At 42.9% G+C, this 22,886-nt stretch overlaps 1 protein-coding gene across 1 annotated transcript in view; it reads left to right on the forward strand.

Moving 5' to 3' along the window:
- The window catches only part of LOC106571517 (laminin subunit alpha-2), a 156,590-nt gene that overhangs the window by 79,267 nt on the left and 54,437 nt on the right, over positions 1-22,886 (forward strand). Inside the window, 5 exon segments of the mRNA XM_082961482.1 lie at positions 8,362-8,384; positions 16,753-16,927; positions 17,214-17,306; positions 17,309-17,337; positions 19,629-19,865. Of these exon segments, the coding sequence (XP_082817608.1) occupies positions 8,362-8,384; positions 16,753-16,927; positions 17,214-17,306; positions 17,309-17,337; positions 19,629-19,865 (557 nt within the window).

Here is a 22,886-nt window from a genome sequence, read left to right on the forward strand (position 1 = left end):
GCGATCGCACTGCACACTGCCCTATCCCGTCTGGACAAGAGGAATACCTCTGTAAGAATGCTGTTCATTGACTATAGCTCAGCCTTCAACACCATAGTATACTCCAAGCTCATCATTAAGCTTGAAGCCCTGGGTCTGAACCCTGACTGAGCCACCCCCAGGTGGTGAAGGTAGGAAACAACACCTCCACTTCGCTGATACTCAACACTGGAGCCACACAAGGGTGCGTGCTCAGCCCCCTCCTGTACTCCCTGTTCACCCATGACTGCCTGGCCACGTACGCTTCCAACTCAATCATCACGATTGCAGACGACACGACAGTAGTAGGCCTGATTACCAACAATGACGAGAAAGCCTACAGGGAAGAGGTGAGGGCCCTGGGAGTGTGGTGCCAGGAAAGTAACCTCTCACTCAACGTCAACAAAACAAAGGAGCTGATCGTGGACTTCAGGAAACAGCAGAGGGAGCACCCCCCATCTACATCTATGGACCGCAGTGGAGACGGTGGAAAGCTTCAAGTTCCTCAGCGTATACATCAATGACAAACTGAAATGGTCTAAAGAGACAGTGTGGTGAAGAAGGTGCAACAGCGCACCTAAAATCATCACAAACTTTTACAGATGCACAATTAAGAGCATCCTGTCGAGCTGTATCACCGCCTGGTATGGCAACTGCACCGCCCACAACCGCAGGGCTCTCCAGAGGGTGGTGCAGTCTGCTGAACGCATCACCGGGGGCAAACTACCTGCCCTCCAGGACACCTACAGCATCCGATGTTACAGGAAGGCCAAAAAGATCATCAAGGACAACAACCACCAGAGCCACTGCCTGTTCACCCCGTTAACATCCAGGAGGCGATGTCAGTACAGGTGCATCAAAGCTGGGACCGAGAGACTGATAAACAGCTTCTATCTCAGGACCATCAGACTGTTAAATAGCCATCACTAGCACATTAGAGGCTGCTGCCCTATATACATAGACTTGAAATCACTGGACACTTTAATAATTGGAGCACTAGTCACTTTAATAATTTTTACATATTTTGCATTACTCATCTTACATATAAATACACTGCTCAAAAAAATAAAGGGAACACTTAAACAGCACAATGTAACTCCAAGTCAATCACACTTCTGTGAAATCAAACTGTCCACTTAGGAAGCAACACTGATTGACAATAAATTTCACATGCTGTTGTGCAAATGGAATAGACAACAGGTGGAAATTATAGGCAATTAGCAAGGCACCCCAAATAAAGGAGGGGTTCTGCAGGTGGGGACCACAGACCACTTCTCAGTTCCTATGCTTCCTGGCTGATGTTTTGGTCACTTTTGAATGCTGGCGGTGCTTTAACTCTAGTGGTAGCATGAGACGGAGTCTACAACCCACACAAGTGGCTCAGGTAGTGCAGCTCATCCAGGATGGCACATCAATGCGAGCTGTGGCAAGAAGGTTTGCTGTGCCTGTCAGCGTAGTGTCCAGAGCATGGAGGCGCTACCAGGAGAAGGGCCAGTACATCAGGAGACGTGGAGGAGGCCGTAGGAGGGCAACAACCCAGCAGCAGGACCGCTACCTCCGCCTTTGTGCAAGGAGGAGCAGGAGAAGTACTGCCAGAGCCCTGCAAAATGACCTCCAGCAGGCCACAAATGTGCATGTGTGTTCTCAAACGGTCAGAAACAGACTCCATGAGGGTGGTATGAGGGCCCGACGTCCACAGGTGGGGGTTGTGCTTACAGCCCAACACCGTGCAGGACGTTTGGCATTTGCCAGAGAACACCAAGATTGGCAAATTCGCCACTGGCGCCCTGTGCTCTTCACAGATGAAAGCAGGTTCACACTGAGCACGTGACAGACGTGATAGAGTCTGGAGACGCCGTGGAGAATGTTCTGCTGCCTGCAACATCCTCCAGCATGACCGGTTTGGCGGTGGGTCAGTCATGGTGTGGGGTGGCATTTCTTTGGGGGGCCGCACAGCCCTCCATGTGCTCGCCAGAGGTAGCCTGACTGCCATTAGGTACCGAGATGAGATCCTCAGACCCCTTGTGAGACCATATGCTGGTGCGGTTGGCCCTGGGTTCCTCCTAATGCAAGACAATGCTAGACCTCATGTGGCTGGAGTGTGTCAGCAGTTCCTGCAAGAGGAAGGCATTGATGCTATGGACTGGCCCGCCCATTCCGCAGACCTGAATCCAATTGAGCACATCTGGGACATCATGTCTCGCTCCATCCACCAACGCCACGTTGCACCACAGACTGTCCAGGAGTTGGCGGATGCTTTAGTCCAGGTCTGGGAGGAGATCCCTCAGGAGACCATCCGCCACCTCATCAGGAGCATGCCCAGGCGTTGTAGGGAGGTCATACATATTTCTAGGGAGTTTTTCCTAGGGAGTTTTTCCTAGCCACCGTGCTTCTTTCACATGCATTGCTTGCTGTTTGGGGTTTTAGACTGGGTTTCTGTACAGCACTTTGAGATATCAGCTGATGTACGAAGGGCTATATAAATAAATTTGATTTGAATTTGATTTGATACAGGCACGTGGAAGCCACACACACTACTGAGCCTCATTTTGACTTGTTTTAAGGACATTACATCAAAGTTGGATCAGCCTGTAGTGTGGTTTTCCACTTTAATTTATCAACCTAGACCTCCATGGGTTGATATATTGGATTTCCATTGATGATTTTTGTGTGATTTTGTTGTCAGCACATTCAACTATGTAAAGAAAAAAGTATTTTAAAAGATGATTTCTTTCATTCAGATCTAGGATGTGTTGTTTGTGTTCCCTTTATTTTTTTGAGCAGTATATATACTGTATTCTGTTCTACTGTACAGTATCTTAGTCTATGTCTCTCTGACATTGCTCGTCCAAATATTAATATTTTCTTAATTCCATTCCTTTAATAAGATTTGTGTGTATTGTGTGTATTGTTGTGAAATTGTTAGATATTACTTGTTAGATATTACTGCACTGTTAGAGCTAGAAACAAGCATTTCGCTACACCCACAATAACATCTGCTAAACACGTGTATGTGACCAATAACATTTGATTTGATGTGAAGTCTACAGGTATCTGCTAGCATGCTACCATATACCTATTCATTTCCAGTCATTGCACTAACGCTAGTTAGCATTTGCGCTAGTTAGAAACTTCCTTCAAACTTCACGCAGAGACATAAAAATGGTATCCACGAGTTCATCCGTCTCTGGGGAAGTAGATATCCTGAAGCATAATTTGTTGTTTTATTGATGGTGGTGGAAAACGCTGTTTCAGGCACCGCTACAGAATCTCCCATAAGAGATCAATTGGGTTGAGATCTGGTGACTGGCATATGGGTTACATAATCAAAACAATGAGTGACCACTCATGCCCTGTGGATGGGGGCATTGTCATCCTATGGGGGCATAGCCATGGTAACCAAAATAATGCCCTGCCCATCATTTTTATACATGACCCTATGCATGATGGGATGCTAATTGCTTAATTAACTCAGGAACCACACCTGTGTCGAAGCAGCTGCTTTCAATATACTTTGTATTCTTTATTTTGGCAGTTACCTGTTCCACAGGATGTTGGTGGCACCTTAATTGGGGAGGACAGGCACATGGTAACGGCTGGAGCGGAATAGGTTGAATGGTATCAAATACATCAAACACGTGTTTGATGCCATTCCATTCGCGCCGTTCCTGCCATTATTATGAACCGTCCTCCCTCATCAGCCTCAACTGACCTGTACATATACAGTCGTGGCCAAAAGTTGAGAATGACACAAATATTAATTTTAACAAAGTCTGATGCCTCAGTTTGTATGATGGCAATTTGCATATACTCCAGAATGTAATTAAGAGTGATCAGATGAATTGCAATTAATTGCAAAGGCCCTCTTTGCCATGCAAATGAACTGAATCCCAAAAAAGCAGTTCCACTGCATTTCAGCCCTGCCACAAAAGGACAGCAGACATCATGTCAGTGATTCTCTCATTAACACAGGTGTGAGTGTTGACAAGGACAAGGCTGGAGATAACGCTCTGTCATGCTGATTGAGTTCGAATAACAGACTGGAAGCTTCAAAAGGATGGTGGTGCTTAAGAATCATTGTTCTTCCTCTGTCAACCATGGTTACCTGCAAGGAAACATGTGCCATCATCATTGCTTTGCACAAAAAGGGCTTCACAGGCAAGGATATCGCTGCCAGTAAGATTGCACCTAAATCAACCATTTATCAGATCATCAAGAAAATAAAGGAGAGCGGTTCAATTGTTGTGAAGAAGGCTTCAGGGCACCCAATAAAGTCCAGCAAGCGCCAGGACACTCTCCTAAAGTTGATTCAGCTGCGGGATCGGGGCACCACCAGTACAGAGCTTGCTCAGGAATGGCAGCAGGCAGGTGTGAGTGCATCTGCACGCACAGTGAGGCGAAGACTTCTGGAGGATGGCCTGGTGTCAAGAAGGGCAGCAAAGAAGCCACTTCTCTCCAGGAAAAACATCAGCGACAGACTGATATTCTGCAAAAGGTACAGGGATTGGACTGCTGAGGACTGGGGTAAAGTCATTTTCTCTGATGAATCCTCTTTCCGATTGTTTGGGGCATCCGGAAAAATGCTTGTCTGGAGAAGACAAGGTGAGCGCTACCGTCAGTCCTGTGTCATGCCAACAGTAAAGCATCCTGAGACCATTCATGTGTGGGGTTGTTTCTCAGCCAAGGGAGTGGGCTCACTCACAATTTTGTCTAAGAACACAGCCATGAATAAAGAATGGTATCAACACATCCTCCAAGAGCAACTTCTCCCAAACATCCAGGAACAGTTTGGTGACGAACAATGCCTTTTCCAGCATGATGGAGCCCCTTGCCATAAGACAAAAGTGATAACTAAGTGGCTCGAGGAACAAAACATAAATATTTTGGGTCCATGGCCAGGAAACTCCCCAGACCTTAATCCCATTGAGAACTTGTGGTCAATCCTCAAGAGGCGGGTGGACAAACAAAAACCTATAAATTCTGACAAACTCCAAGCATTGATTATGCAAGAATGGGCTGCCATCAGTCAGGATGTGGCCCAGAAGTTAATTGACAGCTTGCCAGGGCGGATTGCAGAGGTCTTGAAAAAGAAAGGTCAACACTGCAAATATTGACTCTTTGCATCAACTTCATGTAATTGTCAATAAAAGCCTTTGACACTTATGAAATGCTTGTAATTATACTTCAGTATTCCATAGTAACATCTGACAAAAATATCTAAAGACACTGAAGCAGCAAACTTTGTGGAAATTAGTATTTGTGTCATTCTCAAAACTTTTGGCCACAACTGTAGATGCAGTTAGGTATGAATGTACAACAGCATTCTTTAGACTGTACATCTAAACAAACACTTGAATGCACAATGTGACCCATTCACTTAGGCTGCGTTTACACAGGCAGCCAAATTCTGATATTTTTTCCACTAATTGGTATTTTGACCAATCACATCAGATCTTTTCACATCACATATTTTTCTGATCTAATTGGTCAAAAGACCAATTAGTTGAAGAAAAGATCAGAATTGGGCTGCCTGTATAAACACAGTCATACTGTAATCTACATTCTAGAGAGGTGATAGAGGATTCTTGGAAATATCCAGCCCCCACAAGACCCTTCAATCGATGTGATAATAGACAATGACTTTATTATCCCAATGGGGAAATTTGTTGTGGATCTGTGCATACATAACACATAATGGAAGACAGACATAGGACATATACAGACAGTAAATACTGGTAGAAAAAGTTATGTTCATGACCGATCAATGATCATCTGTACACTATACACTATAAACAACAGAACACTCTGTCAACTACAATGTTAGCTGTAGGCCAGCCCGCCACTGGCACAAAGGATAGTTTGGCCCTATTGTTTTGTGCCCTTGTACGCTGTAACGTCGCCCCGAGGGGAGAAGCTCAAATTCCTGGTAAAGAGGATGTCTGGGGTCCATCAGTACCTTGTGGGTACTGTGGGATATTGTGAAGGCTCTTATATCATAAATGACCTCCAGACCCATCTGCTTGACCCCTAGCACCCTACTAGCAGAGCTAAAAAAAATCTTAACATATTTCTCAGAGAGACATTAGCATTTCCGTACCAGAAGATGATTGAATATGTTAAGATACTTTCAATTAATGACTTGTAAAACAGTGACAATAGAAAACGATCAACATTAAAAGAGTTTTTGCTGTTCTTTCTTAGTACACATTCCCCATTGTAGCTTGTGGTCAAGTACAACACCCAGATATTTATACTCAACGCAACTTCGGTTTCAGAAGTGGGAGGGACATAATCATTGTTATTATTATTATATTTTTTCAGTCGGATAAACACTCCAAACAGCCTAACCGACCGCCCGGAGGCGTCCGTATGGTCCTAAAGCACACCGTTGCCTCGTTTTGTATCAGATTCCAAAAATAAAACTAAGGGGGCCAAAAATGCTATGTCAGAATTGAAGGTGCTCAACAGTGAAAGTTGCACCCTTGCTCCTCCACTACCTTTATGTCTTGCCCCTTGACAACATTCTGTGGGGAAGTTTTTTCCTAAAGTCGATGAGCATCTCTTTGGTCTTTTTTGTATTGAGCACTAAGTGAGAGTTGTCACACCACGTCAAAAAGTCCTACAAGACTGGCCCGTGCTCCTCTTCATCACCCTGGAGGATGACCAGTGCTGTGTCGTCTGCAAACGTTACCAGGTGTTTACCAGGGTAGGAGGTTTTACAGTCATTAGTGTACAAGATGTTCCCAATTTGTAAGTCGCTCTGGATAAGAGCGTCTGCTAAATGACTTAAATGTAAATGTAAATGTAAATGTAAATGTACAACAGCAGAGAAAGTGCACAGTCTTGAGGAGATCCCACACTAGTGGTGCACTTGTCCAACATCCACTATCCCATCTTGACCTGCTGTGTCCCTTTGCTAAGGAAATCAAGGATCCACAGCACCAGGCATCCATCTAATGAGAAAGTGTATATCAGTCTCTGAGCCAAGTTGGAGGGCTGGATTGTATTAATAAAAGCTGAGGCGAAATCAACAAATAAGACCTTAGCATGGCATTTGGATCTTCAAAAGCAAATTATTATTTAATTGCCCTCTAATCAAGACTTGCCCTTTACGCTGTGATAATTAATAATTCAGTCTACCTTACAGGCTTCATCTTAATTTAACTTGTATTTAAAAGTTCAGTTATTTCACCTTAGTCTCAGTGGAGGCTGGTAACTTGAAAAATGGTGGAGGATGGGAGACCCACGGTATAGGCATGGAATGCACGGAGACGACAAAGTGTGTTTCAAAAATCGTCAACGACAAATTATTTTAACCTAAAGCAGTTAATAAAGGCATTTATAGTACAATATTATGGGGAATGGGAATGAGAGGGCTACTTACACAGTGTTGGGAAGGGATCACAGCAGTAATTGAAAGAGGGTATGAGGCATGAGTTGAGGTGTTCAGAGGCTTGACTTCAGTGCAGTACAGGATTTGACTGGGAAGACAAACAATAACATAACACACTACACAGTTAGACAAAAGAGCTACAAAAAGGAGTTAGTCCAAGCAAGAAGTAAAATCATTGATGTGTAATAATGTGATTGTGTATGTGATTGACTCTACATACAGTAATTAAATAAAATTGATAGAGGTACTCACAGTGCTTGAAGAGGAAACATTCAATTTGCCAGTTGATGAGAGGGCACATGAGACGTGGCTTCAGTTCATGTCAGGAGAGAGTTGACAATGATAGTGCAGTGGAGTGGTCATCACCTCTTAATCAGGGAACAGGATAGCAGATACATTTCATTATAGCTGCGCCATCGTAGGTTTGAACAATAAAGATTCTCCATGATGTTAAACTCAGACATCTCAAAATGCATAAAGTCAAACACAGACTGCGCATCTCGCCCACTTGACACATCAAAGTAACTCAAGGAACGTTCCTGAATAAAGCCCTGATCATCCACATACCTGATGATAACTGACAACTGCAAGCAGTCTGGTGGGGCAATTTTTACCCCCAGGGGCCCAGAGTTTTTCCTTATCTGTTAACCTAACCAGGAAAACTCTGGACCCTATAGGAATGACAGTGATTAATCAGTTGTAAAAAGTTTTTTTATAAGGGCTGTGATGGGACCAGTTTTTTCTAATCACCCTGTCAAACTGCATCAACCTTATACTTGTTCATACTATTAGGTTCTTATTTTTCAGAGTAAATAACTTACGGACACTAGAGAAGCTTTAACCAAGTTTAATCATTCCCAAAGGTTCTGTACAGCTGTAATCAGACAGCAAAACATTTCAGACATCACAGTTTATATACATCCTACTTAAGACACTCCTCCTCCTTACAGTTTATGGCTCCACAGAAAAGAAGGTAACCAGATACTAACCCTGATTACTCCCTTAAGACGAACTGACCTCACCTCCTGACCTCAACCCCTCCTTCACCTAATCCACAGATATCCATCTGTCGTCCCTATATAGACACATCGCTCTCTTCTCCTCCATCAAACACATTCCAAAGCCTTCTGTTTTTCTTCAGAGAACCATTAACTTCTGACATAACACCCAGTCTCTTTCATTTCCTATCATTCATTTACCACCTCAATGATCAAAGTTTAGCCGATTCCAACAATATTAATTAAATGTAGACCAGATTTCCTCTACCCAGACACAGACACAACAGCTGATAGACAATAGAACTCACAGAGCTGAGCTTGCTTTATGCATGCTTGCATCACGCAGGCCTATGCAACTGTAGGCCATAAAACATGTACTCACAACTGTCCTCACTATTATGTTGCTTGATTCATTCCAGTTAATCATTTTGAATTGAAAACATATAGGCAGCCTAGCCAGCCCAATTTAGAATATAAACAACATTTTATCACATTCACATTTTCTCCTGACACACAAACACTATAAATACATAACGTTACCAATTAGATACCCTGACCAGATGGACAGAGCACATAGGCTGTATGCAGCTGCTCTTATTAGCAGTCTTCAGTTGATCAGACTGAAAAATTGTCTTGTTTTCATTCCATACAGCATGTCAGATTTCTAATGTTTAGGTGTAGCCTGGGCTGCTGCAACAATTATGTAATTTGTTTTATGCTTGTGTCTGTCAGGAGTGTTTATGTGTTAACATCTTTGCTAAATATGTACTGGAGGAATGTGGAAAGCCTACTTGAGCGCACGTGAAAGAATGCGCTGCGTCAACCTCTCTCTTTAATGAAACTTTTAATGGATGATGCGATGGAAACTATTAAATCATTCTGAATTGATTTCGACATTCCAGAAAAGAGTCGAAAGTTCCATATGTTCAGCAAGTAAAGCATCGTAACATGCAACTACCTCTGCAAGCTCCTTGTAGTTGCCCTTGTTAGCGAAACTTTCCCTCTCGTCTTGTCCTCTAAAAGCCTATTCTTGCATGCCCAAAAACGCAGTGGTGTTGATAAGCCGCTTGAGAACATCCCTGTTTCTTCTTACTTTCTTGTTGTGTTGCACAGTTTGAATACACAGACCTTTGTCATGATCGATGCAGATTTTTCCCAGAAGCTTAAATCTGATGTGGGCATTTACATGCTCCCTGCTTTTGTTTTGACGTTTAGCTGAACGATAGATGTTCTTCAAGCCACTGTACTCCCCTTTCGCCCAAGGCTCAGATATTCCAAAAAGCAGGCAAGGCCAGCAATACAGGCGGCTTGATGAAAGGCTCCCTGTTAACCAGCTATACATTTGATACCCATTGGTATTGAACGCCCGCACTTTTTCATCCTTCTTCATGAAACTGATCTCAGGCAGAGGTCGACCCTCGGGATTTAATTCGCACCTTTTCCGTGTACCCCAGAGAATGAAAGGGGTTCTTCAACGACGAAAACTACACACTCGAGCATGTAGCTAGCTACTGGCTACTGAAATTAGCAAGGCAAATTGAACTAAATTGCACTAACTAGGCACAAAAATAAAGTTCTAAAACCAAGAAAATTATTTATAATATACCTCCTCTGTCTCCTGTAATTTGAATAAACTAATTTGAATTGAGTAATATCCAAAAAACTATTCCTTTTCAATCTCTAACCAATAATGTCACCAACTCACCAAGCTTCTCAACACATAAAACCCCAATACAACACAGTAGGTTCATTCTCTGATCCTAATCCTATGATTGGATGGACAACATCCAATCATAGGTGTCACGGGTGTCGTAGAGATTAGACCAAAACGCAGCGGGAATGTGTATACTCATCTTCTTTTTAATAGGCAGAAAGAAGGAAAACCGAAACAAAAAACACATGTATACAAAAACACAGACGATAACAGTCTTGTAAGGCATACAGCTATACACGAAACAACTACCCATAAAATCCCATAGCAAACACCCCTCTTAAATAGGACCTTCAATTAGAAGCAACTAGGAGCAGCTGCTTCCAATTGAAGGTCAACCCAACAAACACCACATAGAAATAGACATACTAGAACATAACCCAACAAACCCCGAAACACTCTAAACAAACACCCCTCTCAAAACAGAACATAGCCCAACAAACCCCGAAACACTCTAAACAAACACCCCTCTTAAAACAGAACATAGCCCAACAAACCCCGAAACACTCTAAACAAACACACCCCTGCCACGTCCTGACCAAACTACAATAACAAATAACCCCTTTACTGGTCAGGACGTGACAATAGGTCAGTTCTGTTGTATCTTTGGCATCATTAAACTGAAGACTGTTATTTTATCAAATACATTTTCTGTAATTATTGTTACGTGATTAAACTAATCATGTAAATGTAATTAACTAGGAAGTCGGGGCACCAAGGAAAATCTTCAGATTACAAAGTTATAATTTTACTAATATAACTTTCAAATATGTTAATATCTGATCAATTAGTCTTCTAATTAGTGAATTATTCTTTACCTCACGTTAGTCTCATTCCAAACGTCATACATTGTTGGTTATTTGCATGAACCCAGTCTTCACTATGATTCATCCATGTATCAATTGTTTCAGTCATTTATTTATTAACTAACTAAATAATCACAGAAATGCACAAACAAACAAAGTAGATATGGTTACAAGGAAATGATAGGGGATGTGCCCTAGTGGGCTAAACCGGTATGGCGGCTTGGTAGACAAAGGGACTGGGACGCGGGCGAAAGACAAAAGACACTACACAGTTGATAATTATAAAAATTGAAATGCTAAGCCTTTGCACATGAACGCTCACTCATTCGGGAAAATTTGCAATCAATATACACTGCTCAAAAAAATAAAGGGAACACTTAAACAACACAATGTAACTCCAAGTCAATCACACTTCTGTGAAATCAAACTGTCCACTTAGGAAGCAACACTGATTGACAATAAATTTCACATGCTGTTGTGCAAATGGAATAGACAACAGGTGGAAATTATAGGCAATTAGCAAGATACCCCCAATAAAGGAGTGGTTCTCCAGGTGGGGACCACAGACCACTTTTCAGTTCCTATGCTTCCTGGCTGATGTTTTGGTCACTTTTGAATGCTGGCGGTGCTTTCACTCTAGTGGTAGCATGAGACGGAGTCTACAACCCACACAAGTGGCTCAGGTAGTGCAGCTCATCCAGGATGGCACATCAATGCGAGCTGTGGCAAGAAGGTTTGCTGTGTCTGTCAGCGTAGTGTCCAGAGCATGGAGGCGCTACCAGGAGACAGGCCAGTACATCAGGAGACGTGGAGGAGGCCGTAGGAGGGAAACAACCCAGCAGCAGGACCGCTACCTCCGCCTTAGTGCAAGGAGGAGCAGGAGAAGCACTGACAGAGCCCTGCAAAATGACCTCCAGCAGGCCACAAATGTGCATGTGTCTGCTCAAACGGTCAGAAACAGACTCCATGAGGGTGGTATGAGGGCCCGACGTCCACAGGTGGGGGTTGTGCTTACAGCCCAACACCGTGCAGGACGTTTGGCATTTGCCAGAGAACACCAAGATTGGCAAATTCGCCACTGGCGCCCTGTGCTCTTCACAGATGAAAGCAGGTTCACACTGAGCACATGACAGACGTGACAGAGTCTGGAGACGCCGTGGAGAACGTTCTGCTGCCTGCAACATCCTCCAGCATCACCGGTTTGGCGGTGGGTCAGTCATGGTGTGGGGTGGCATTTCTTTGGGGGCCGCACAGCCCTCCATGTGCTCGCCAGAGGTAGCCTGACTGCCATTAGGTACCGAGATGAGATCCTCAGACCCCTTGTGAGACCATATGCTGGTGCGGTTGGCCCTGGGTTCCTCCTAATGCAAGACAATGCTAGACCTCATGTGGTTGGAGTGTGTCAGCAGTTCCTGCAAGAGGAAGGCATTGATGCTATGGACTGGCCCGCCCGTTCCCCAGACCTGAATCCAATTGAGCACATCTGGGACATCATGTCTCGCTCCATCCACCAACGCCACATTGCACCACAGACTGTCCAGGAGTTGGCGGATGCTTTAGTCCAGGTCTGGGAGGAGATCCCTCAGGAGACCATCCGCCACCTCATCAGAAGCATGCCCAGGCGTTGTAGGGAGGTCATACAGGCACGTGGAGGCCACACACACTACTGTTTTAAGGACATTACATCAAAGTTGGATCAGCCTGTAGTGTGGTTTTCCACTTTAATTTTGAGTGTGACTCCAAATCCAGACCTCTGTCAGACCTCTGGGTTGATAAATTGGATTTCCATTGATTATTTTTGTGTGATTTTGTTGTCAGCACATTCAACTATGTAAAGGAAAAAGTATTTAATAAGATTATTTCTTTCATTCAGATCTAGGAAGTGTTGTTTAAGTGTTCCCTTTATTTTCTTGAGCAGTATATATATTTACGCTCAGTGTGTCGTCGTGATTTCTGTTGGAATCGTCCTTCTTTCTGTTGGAAGTTCATCCGCCCGTCTTTCGTGGTTAGAATGGATACTTCAGAGAATAGATGTGTCGGCGGTTGTCGGCCTTCGCATTCAATTGTACATAATTCCTAGCTGCAGACTAGTAATTAGTATCGAAGATTTGCTCTTATTCTGTCGGTATCGATAGTCTCAGAGTTTCAACAACCATTACAACCTTAGCTTATACTCAGGTTTTATGGTCTCTACTCAAACCTTAGCCCTCTCGGTAATCGAGGTAAGCTTGGTCTCCTGGGAAATTCCCAAGGTGGGGGTTATATCCAGAACAGTAGGATAGGGCTGTCCCATGATGCCAGATCAATGTCTGTGGAGTTTCCTTCATTAACCTCTTTGGGCTAGGGGGCAGTATTTTGGCATCTGGATGAAAAGCGTGCCCAAAGTAAACTGCCTGTTACTCAGGCCCAGAGGCTAGAATTTGCATATAATTGGTAGATATGGATATAAAACACTCTAAAGTTTCTAAAAATGTTAAAATAATGTCTGTGAGTATAACAGAACTGATATGGCAGGCAAAACCCCGAGGACAAACCATCCCCCAAAAAATAATTTTCAGCCTACCACTCTTTTCAATGGCTGTCATGTTTATTATGAGGCGAAATCCTCCCAGATTGCAGTTCCTAGAGCTTCCACTAGATGTCAACAGTCTTTAGAAAGAGTTTCAGGCTTGTTTTTGGAAAAATGAGCTAGAATTTGTAGTTTTTTTAAGTGGCTCCCATTTTGGCTGTAGTGTTTTCATGAGCGTGGATGAGAGCGCGTTCTTTGTTGTTTAACGATTCTCCGTCTTAAATTGTATTGTTTATTTACGTATTAGGGTAGCTGAGGTTTAATTATAAACGTTGTTTGACTTGTTTGGAGAAGTTTATTGTTAACATTTGGGATTCATTTTGTATGCATTTTGAAGGAGGGAAACCGGTGGATTAGTGAATGAAGCGCGCCAGCTAAACTGAGTTTTTGGGGTTATAAAGAAGGACTTTATCGAACAAAAGGACAATTTGTGATGTAGCTGGGACCTTTTGGAGTGCCAACAGAAGAAGATCTTCAAAGGTAAGGCTTTTATTATATTGCTATTTCTGACTTTCGTGGCGCACCTGCCTGGTTGAAAAATGTTTTTCATGCTTTTGTATGCAGGGCGCTGTCCTCAGATAATCGTATGGTGTGCTTTCACCGTAAAGCCTTTTTGAAATCTGACAAAGCGGCTGGATTAACAAGAAGTTAAGCTTTATTTTGATGTATTACACTTGTATTTTCATGAATGTTAAATATTTCTATTTCTGTCATTTGAATTTCATTCTCTGCAATTTCACCGGATGTTGTCGAGGTGGGTCGCTAGCAAAACGCCTGCGCCAGAAAGGTTAAACAGTTTAAATCACATTACATAATTTCACAAATCTTTACTCATTCATTTTATACAACAATTAGATGCAAGCCTCACAACTGAGACTCTTGTATACACAGAGTTATGGTAATGTGGCTGTATTGTCTCTCATGAGTTTCACAAACATTAAACTAAATGGACCGGTCGTAGCTGGAATCTCCACCGACCGTGTACACATTCTCCAAAACATGGACATTGTTGAGTTCTCAAGTTCTATGATGGAGAAGAGGTTTCTTTGTTCTCCTGTGAAACCTTCTCTCTATACTGCCTGGCCATGAGAGAGACTCCTCTAGGAATTTATGACCTGCGATAACAGAGCCTGGGTGTAGGGGGAAGAAAGAGGTGGTGAGAGAGAGGGGGATAGTGCTCGCTATACCCAAAGAGGGCCACGTCATGACAGTTCATACTGCAAAGCTTTGATTGGTTGGAGGTTGTCCTCCGGAAGTGATCATAATTACCATGTAGGTCTATGGAAGCGGGTGAGGCCTACGAGCCTCCTAGGTTTTGTATTAAAGTCAATGTAACCAGAGGAGGACAGCTAGCTGTCCTCCGGCTACACCATGGTGCTACCCCAGAGAGTGCTGTTGAAGTTACTGTAGACCTTCATTGCAAAACAGTGTGTTTTAATTAATTATTTGGTGACGTCAATATATTTAGTATAGTTTTATGTAAAAAAAAAAAAAATGTAGTGTTTCACTTTATTTTCATGAAATTTCACTGAGGAGGCCCCATTCCTCCTCTGAGGAGCATCCACTGCTTGGTCTGTGGTTGCTATTATGAAGTAGGTCTATGTCTCAGATATTTATCCAGCGTGTAATTCCATAGAGTTAAGACTATAATGTGATTAAGAGATTGAATAAATATGCTTTTATCTTGACCTGTGGCCATTCGGATGGTAATATGTATAATATGAAATATATCAATGGAACACTAGTCACTTGAATAATGTTTGCATACTGCTTTACTCATTTCATATGTATATACTGTATTCTATTCTACTGTATTTTAGTCAATGCCACTCTGACATTGCTAATATTTATATATTTCTTAATTCCATTGTTTTACTTTTAGATTTGTGTGTGTTGTTGTGAATTGTTAGATACTCCTGCACTGTTGGAGCTAGGAACACAAGCATTTTGCTACACCCGCAATAACATCTGCTAAATATGTGTATGTGACACAATTTGATTTGATTTGATTTATATCCATGACTGGTAACAAGTCATCCATGGCTTTTGAGCATCACTTTCTGGCTTTAGCCATGTGGAGAAAAGGCTTTTAAGCAGACGCCATTAAAGTCAATGACATACCTTTGAACTTCTTTGATCTAGAGGTGGTGTAAAAAGCTACAATGGATGCGGCTCTGTTTTAAAAAATCCCTGCATGTTGAGTGAGATTGGTGAGATTGCATGCAACGCTAACCACACTACACACAACCACTCTACATACACAGTAGGGCTATTATTTAGCTGCGCTAACAAGAGTAAGCTGACACTTCTACCACGCAGACACACACATATCGGTCATCCCAACACAATAACTGGTTGCTGCTCAGGGGCTAATGTTTTCTGTCAATCAGTCAGCCGTCCATGTCCGCTCCCACCTCTGAGACGACTGTATCCACATGGGCGGTGGACACATACCCGCCAGGACTCCCAGCACCCCCAGAGAGAGCTCCCATATGACACCCCCGGAAGGGGCCCAGGGATATGTGCTACCTACCGCTGTCCCCACTCTTTCCATTTCCATTTTACATTTACGTCATTTAGCAGACACTCTTATCCAGAGCGACTTACAAATTGGTGCATTCACCTTATGATATCCAGTGGAACAACCACTTTACAATAGTACATCTATATATTTTTTGGGGGGGAGGGTGAGGGGGGGGGGGGGGCAGTTAGAAGGATTACTTTATCCTATCCCAGGTATTCCTTAAAGAGGTGGGGTTTCAGATGTCTCCGGAAGGTGGTGATTGACTCCTGTTGAAGGGAGAATAATGAAGATTTACCAGCCAGGCATGAGCTGTTGGCTCCTCATTAGCTGTACAAGGCTGCTTCACCTTGCACATCTAAAATGCCCATTTACTTATTCACCACATGTTTCTGCATTGATGGTGAGACATGGATATTTCCTATGCCCGTTCCACGGCAAAATATTAATATTTTGTATGTCACCACCATCAATTGAATTGTTGCTTCAAGGTTGCTTCAAGGTATGAATTGTTGCTTCAATGCAGGAAATTTTAAACTTGTAGTGTATTTGAGTGTTTAAAAGGCTTCTGAAGTTTCTAATTTACACTTTGAAATGATTGTTCTTGTATCAACTCCTACAAAAATGTCCAATAATTTAAATTTCCTGTTCCTGTGGGACATCTGTATGTCAGTCTATGGCAGTTCTATGTAGTCCCTGAATGTCCTCTGTATCTCTGTGCTGTCCCCAGCCCTAGACCTATGACATTCAGTACCGTGGAGGCTGTGTCCCCAGCAAATGTGACTCCTTTAGGTCCAAGTCCTTTGACTGTAACAAGTCGGCCCAGTACCGGTGCCAGCCTGGTGTCACTGGGCCCAAGTGTGACCAATGCGCTCCAGGACACTTCAACTTCCAGGAGGGTGGCTGCACACGTAATAAATGACTGCCATCTTACTGATTGATGTCTATGAATAACTTTCCTGTCAGAATTGTCTCTGAGTAAAGATAGAACAGATGTACAGTCAATACAATAAAGTAATACATCTTCTTTGGGTTTGACTACTGCTTTCCTTGATGATAAATGCTGAATGACTTCAGACCAAAAAGGTATTTTCTCTTGTACAGTTTAAATGGAAAGTTTTGTAGAAAGGTTTTTCAGTAGGACTACTGAGCCTGTTCTGTTTTGACCGGAGTCTGTTTTTCCTGCCCCCTTCCCAGCATGCCAGTGTGCCCGTGTGGGAAATAATTCCGATGGCAACACGGGAAAGGGCACCTGCCCTCCAAACACCGTGTGGGAGAGATGTGACAAATGTGTGCCCATGACATCATGGCAGGCTGCAAGGTACACCTTACCTAGGGCTGTTGCGGTGACCATATTCCCGCCACATTGGCAGTCATGAGTCATGACCGCAGTAAAATTCCACGTGACTGTTGAGTCATGGTATTCTCCTTATAAGCTCTCTGGACATGCTTAGATAGTACACAACTTGCTAATGAATATCAGGTCCTAATGACCTTGTACTCAGGGCTCTATTATCCCACTAACCACTCTGACATCAATGCAAATGCCATCGGAAATTACATCAAACACATATCGTAAACTGTAGACCTATACTACTTTTAAAACTCACCTCACTGTGATGATCAATTTGAAGAAAGAACTTCAACAGCAGGTTGAAACACTGTAAAACATGGTTATTGTGGATGTTGTTTCAAAGCCTATCAACAAAATGGACAGCGCTTTAATTAAAAATAAACCATTTGCATATTAGATCTTAAGCATATGCAGTAGTTTTATGAGCCCAAGCCTGACAACACGTAGCCTACCACATTTTAGGCATGGCAGGAAAACACAAACCTGATTTAAAATGTCTTTGGTACATAATTGGTCTAGCCTATACTCCAAAATTAAACAAATTTCAGTAATCGTGGACTGCATTATTATGCATACTCGATGAACTGGTTACCTTATGCTACGCTCCAAAATGTACATCCATGAGTCTGGGAGAGAATGTATAGCCCTAGGCGATGCTGTTGGTTCATTGATTGTGCAGTGTAGCTTACAGTTAGCCTACAGTTAGTGAATTTGCTTTTGAATTGCCTAGTAATAGGGCCTATATTATATTTTCAGAATTCATTGTGTGACCTGTTATCTTTAGCTATACAGAATATCTCACCACCATGTGTTTCCATCTCCTCCTCTCTCTCCTTTGTTCCTTTCTCCAGCACACAGAAGGGCTGTCATCAGTTTAATGAAAACATGTTACTATCCATGTTCCCGAACAGATTTCACTTGGTTTCCCAAATTAAGCATTGGGTAACTGCAGGAACAAGGCTGGAGAGCCCATGGCATACAGAGTTTGGGCAGAATATCACCTTTCGGGGCAGTGAGAGCATGCTCCTCAAACAGTGGTTGATGCATGGATTGAAAAAAGTGTCCTTATATTTATTTCTCAGCTGCTCATATTAAGCACATGCTCCGCTATAAAACCGAAATAGCCTACAAAACGTGTGGCCTCCATTAGCTGTTCCAGTGCATACAGATGACATGTCTTCTTCCCCTGTCCCTGTCCATTTGATTAATGGGCCATTCTAAATCTAAACTAAGTTTACATATTAGTAAAGAGGAGATTAAATTGAGAATAGTCTGATGGGTGAAAATATGATCACTTGATGAGGCAACAGCTATGCAGCCTGAGGCAAGGAACAGAGCACAAGCTTTTTTTGGTACTTTCTCAAATCATCAATACCCTACAGTCGCATCATGCAGACATTACATTTAAGTCATTTAGCAGACGCTCTTATCCAGAGCGACTTACAGTAGTGAATGCATACATTTCTTTTTTCGTACTGGCCCCCAGTGGGAATTGAACCCACAACCCTGGCGTTGCAAACAGCATGCTCTACCAACTGAGCTACAGGGAAGACCATATATGTATCGATTTCTAAGACATTATAAGGTTTGTATCATTCACAACTAAAGTTGCCAAATAACTCTAAATCTAGTGTTTCAAATGATTACTTTTACTCTCAACATAGCCACTTCATATGAGCACTCTCTCCATAATGGGAAAACTATCCTTCCTATTTTATCGTTCAATTATATTCTTCTTATTATAAAATCATATAAAATTAAAGAATGGCACAGGACTTATAAGCATATCTTGTCAGCTAAATGAACAAATCTGCAGCCTATGGCACGTATTCTGATCTTCTGAAATACATTTTCTTCATATGTTTCTTTAGACCTGACTAAAATAAGTAATGGATTTACTGTGATGGTGTATATTAAATTGATTTATTAGACTTTTTAAAATGTCGATGTTCCAAAGGGACGAATCAGCGGCTTGTACGTGTGGAGGCCTGGAGATGCTAAACGTGTTTATGTTAATTAACGGTCAATTACAATGAGACCGGCAGCATTTTGTATGACAATAACTGGCTGACAAAATGTCATGACCGCCACAGCCCTAAATTTACCTCATCTTATCTCACCTGCCCGCCTCCACACTGGTTCGGTCTGGCTTGTGCAAAGTTTGTCGAATGTTTAGCTGATGGATTAACACTTTGTGACTGGGTATTGATTCATCTAATGGTATATTGATTGTGAATACCTGACACTCTCCTCCACAGGCCTGTGGCTGTAACCAGGTGGGCTCAATGACCCAGCAGTGTAACCCCAACACAGGTTGCTCCTTGTGCAGGGAACAGTGTCACGGAAAGAAGTGCAGTGAGTGTAGGCTGGGCTACCGGGACTTCCCTCAATGTATTTCCTGCAACTGCAACGTGGCTGGTTCGGACATCCAAACCTGTGATGCAGACCAGGATGTTTGCGCCTCTGTAGACAGGACTGGACAATGCAGCTGCAAGGTAACCGACTACCATCAGTTGATTGTAGTCTACTCTATTTTCTATCTATCGATCACTTAGAATAGTCATCACAGGATGCTGTGTCAGGTGATTGCATCAGAGTTTTCCAAATAAGTGACAGCAATCACCTACAATGAAATTATCCCAAAAGAAACCAAAGCCAAGTCTCCTGGCATCTCCCTGATGTCTAGCCAGCACTGAAATAATATTATCTGTTTTTGAAGTTGGAGTTATATAGCGTTACAAGGCGTGATTTTAAGCCTCTAACTGCAATTACCTGTTAATGACACATTAGCGTGACTATAGCAGATTTCTCCATATAGCCTATATCTGAACAGCAGCACTCTAGCTCTCCGCATCTACCTAGTACCTTCCCTATCTGGGCTCAGCACGGGGCCTGTCGCCAGGTTTTGGCAGGCAGCGCAGCGTCTGTGTGTGGGAGGGAGTGTGAGATGGAAATAGACCTGACGTGGGGGGGGCATTCAGATCAGCTAGCGCCAGGCAGGCAGGCGTTTCCATCCCAGCTCCCTGCCTCAGGGTGACAGTGCAGTGACAGGCTGTCACGCAGTGCCAGCGATGGGAGGTGATGACCCTCATTAACAGGGAGAGAGAGAGAGAGAGAGACAGACAGAGAGATTTAAAAAGGTACTTTCGACTCTGAAGTAAAAGTGACATTTGAAGAGGAGAAGACTGTGTGTTGTTGGGTCTCTTGTTGTGCTGTTTAGTGTGTGTGTGTGAGTGTGTGTGTGTCTTTCCTTGCTGACTGTTTATTTTAGACTACTGGGATGGAGGGATGGAGGGATAGAGGGAAGAGGTTGATGGGGTCTGGGGGACGTTAGTGAAGGTCACGGTGATGGACGGATAGATGGACAACTGCGGCTGGAGGGGTGGCATGGCTCAGTGTGTTACATGAAGCCATAGCAATAGAATTGCTGGCATCCTTAGCACAGGGGCGTAGGCACGGTTGGGCCTAGGTGGGCGCATGTCCACCCACTTGGGAACCAGGCTCACCTAATCAGATTGAGGCCCAAAAATATAATATATATTTATTTGTTTTGCTGTACTTGTCAGTGTTTCAAACGGGACATTATTTGTCTTTTTACCTTAGCACAGTACTTGACTTGGGCAGGAGCTCACAGGAACTGAGTACAGGCACCTCAAATGTTCTTCTGCTTGAGTTCCTACATCTCCTATAGAATATTAACTCAAAAGTATTGAGGAGTTCCTGGACCTAAATGTAAATGGTACCGGCAGCCAAAATGAGTACCGGCACCTATTTCAGTCCAAGTCAAGCACTGGCCTAATCATGCATACACCATCAGATAGAATTCATAGCAAGCAGTAAGAAAGGGGTGGGACAACTAAAGGGATACACACTAAGTGTACATCCTTCCATGACATAGACTGACCAGGTGAATCTAGGTGAAGGCTATGATCCCTTATTGATGTCACTTGTTAAATCCACTTCAATCAGTGTAGATGAAGGGGAGGAGACAGGTTAAAGAAGGATTTTTAAGCCTTGAGACAATTGAGACATAGATTGTGTATACAGTTGAAGTCGGAAGTTTACATACACCTTAGCCAAATACATTTAAACTCAGTTTTTCACAATTCCTGGCATTTAATCCGAGTAAAAATTATCTGTCTTAGGTCAGTTAGTATCACCACTTTATTTTAAGAATGTGAAATTATTTTTTTCAGCTTTTATTTCTTTCACCACATTCCGAGTGGGTCAGAGGTTTACATACACTCAATTAGTATTTGGTAGCATTGCCTTTAAATTGTTTAACTTGGGTCAAATGTTTCGGGTAGCCTTCCACAAGCTTCCCACAAGTTAGGTACGTTTTGGCCAATTCCTCCTGACAGAGCTGGTGTAACTGAGTCAGGTTTGTAGGCCTCCTTGCTTGCACACACTTTTTCAGTTCTGCCCACAAATGTTCTATAGGATTGAGGTCAGGGCTTTGTGATGGCCACTACAATACCTTGACTTTGTTGTCCTTAAGCCATTTTGCCACAACTTTGGAAGTATGCTTGGGGTCATTGGCCATTTGGAAGACCCATTTGCGACGAAGCTTTAACTTCCTAACTGATGTCTTGAGATGTTGCTTCAATATATCCACATAATTTTCCCTCCTAATGATGCCATCTATTTTGTGAAGTGCTCCAGTGCAGCAAAGCACCCCCACAACATGATGCTGCCACCCCGTGCATCACGGTTGGGATGGTGTTCTTCGGCTTGCAAGCCTCCCCCTTTTTCCTCCAAACATAACGATGGTCATTCTGGCCAAACAGTTCTATTTTTGTTTCATCAGACCAGAGGAAATTTCTCCAAAAAAGTACGATCTTTGTCCCCATGTGCAGTTGCCAACCCTAGTCTGGCTTTTTTATGGCAGTTTTGGAGCAGTGGCTTCTTCCTTACTGAGCGGCCTTTTAGGTTATGTCGATATAGGACTTGTTTAACTGTGGATATAGATACTTTTGTACCTGTTTCCTCCAGCATCTTCACAAGGTCCTTTGCTGTTGTTCTGGGATTGATTTACACTTTTCGCACCAAAGTACGTTCATCTCTAGGAGACAGAACGCGTTTTCTTCTTGAGCGGTATGAAGGCTGCATGGTCCCATGGTGTTTATACTTGCGTACTATTGTTTGTACAGATGAACGTGGTACCTTCAGGCATTTGGAAATTGCTCCCAAGGATGAACCAGACTTGTCGAGGTCTACAATTCTTTTTCTGAGGTCTTGGCTGATTTATTTTGATGTTCCCATGATGTCAAGCAAAGAGGCACTAAGTTTGAAGGTAGGCCTTGAAATACATCCACAGGTACACCTCCAATTGACTCAAATGATGTCAATTAGCCTTTCAGAAGCTTCTAAAGCCATGACATCATTTTCTGGAATTTTCCAAGCTGTTTAAAGGCACAGTCAACTTAGTGTATGTAAACTTCTGACCCACTGGAATTGTGATACAGTGAATTGTAAGTTAAATTATCTGTCTGTGAACTATTGTTGGGAAAATGACT

Source organism: Salmo salar, chromosome 15 (genome assembly GCF_965601325.2).
Source record: "Salmo salar chromosome 15, fSalSal1, whole genome shotgun sequence".
Lineage (NCBI taxonomy): Eukaryota > Metazoa > Chordata > Actinopteri > Salmoniformes > Salmonidae > Salmo > Salmo salar.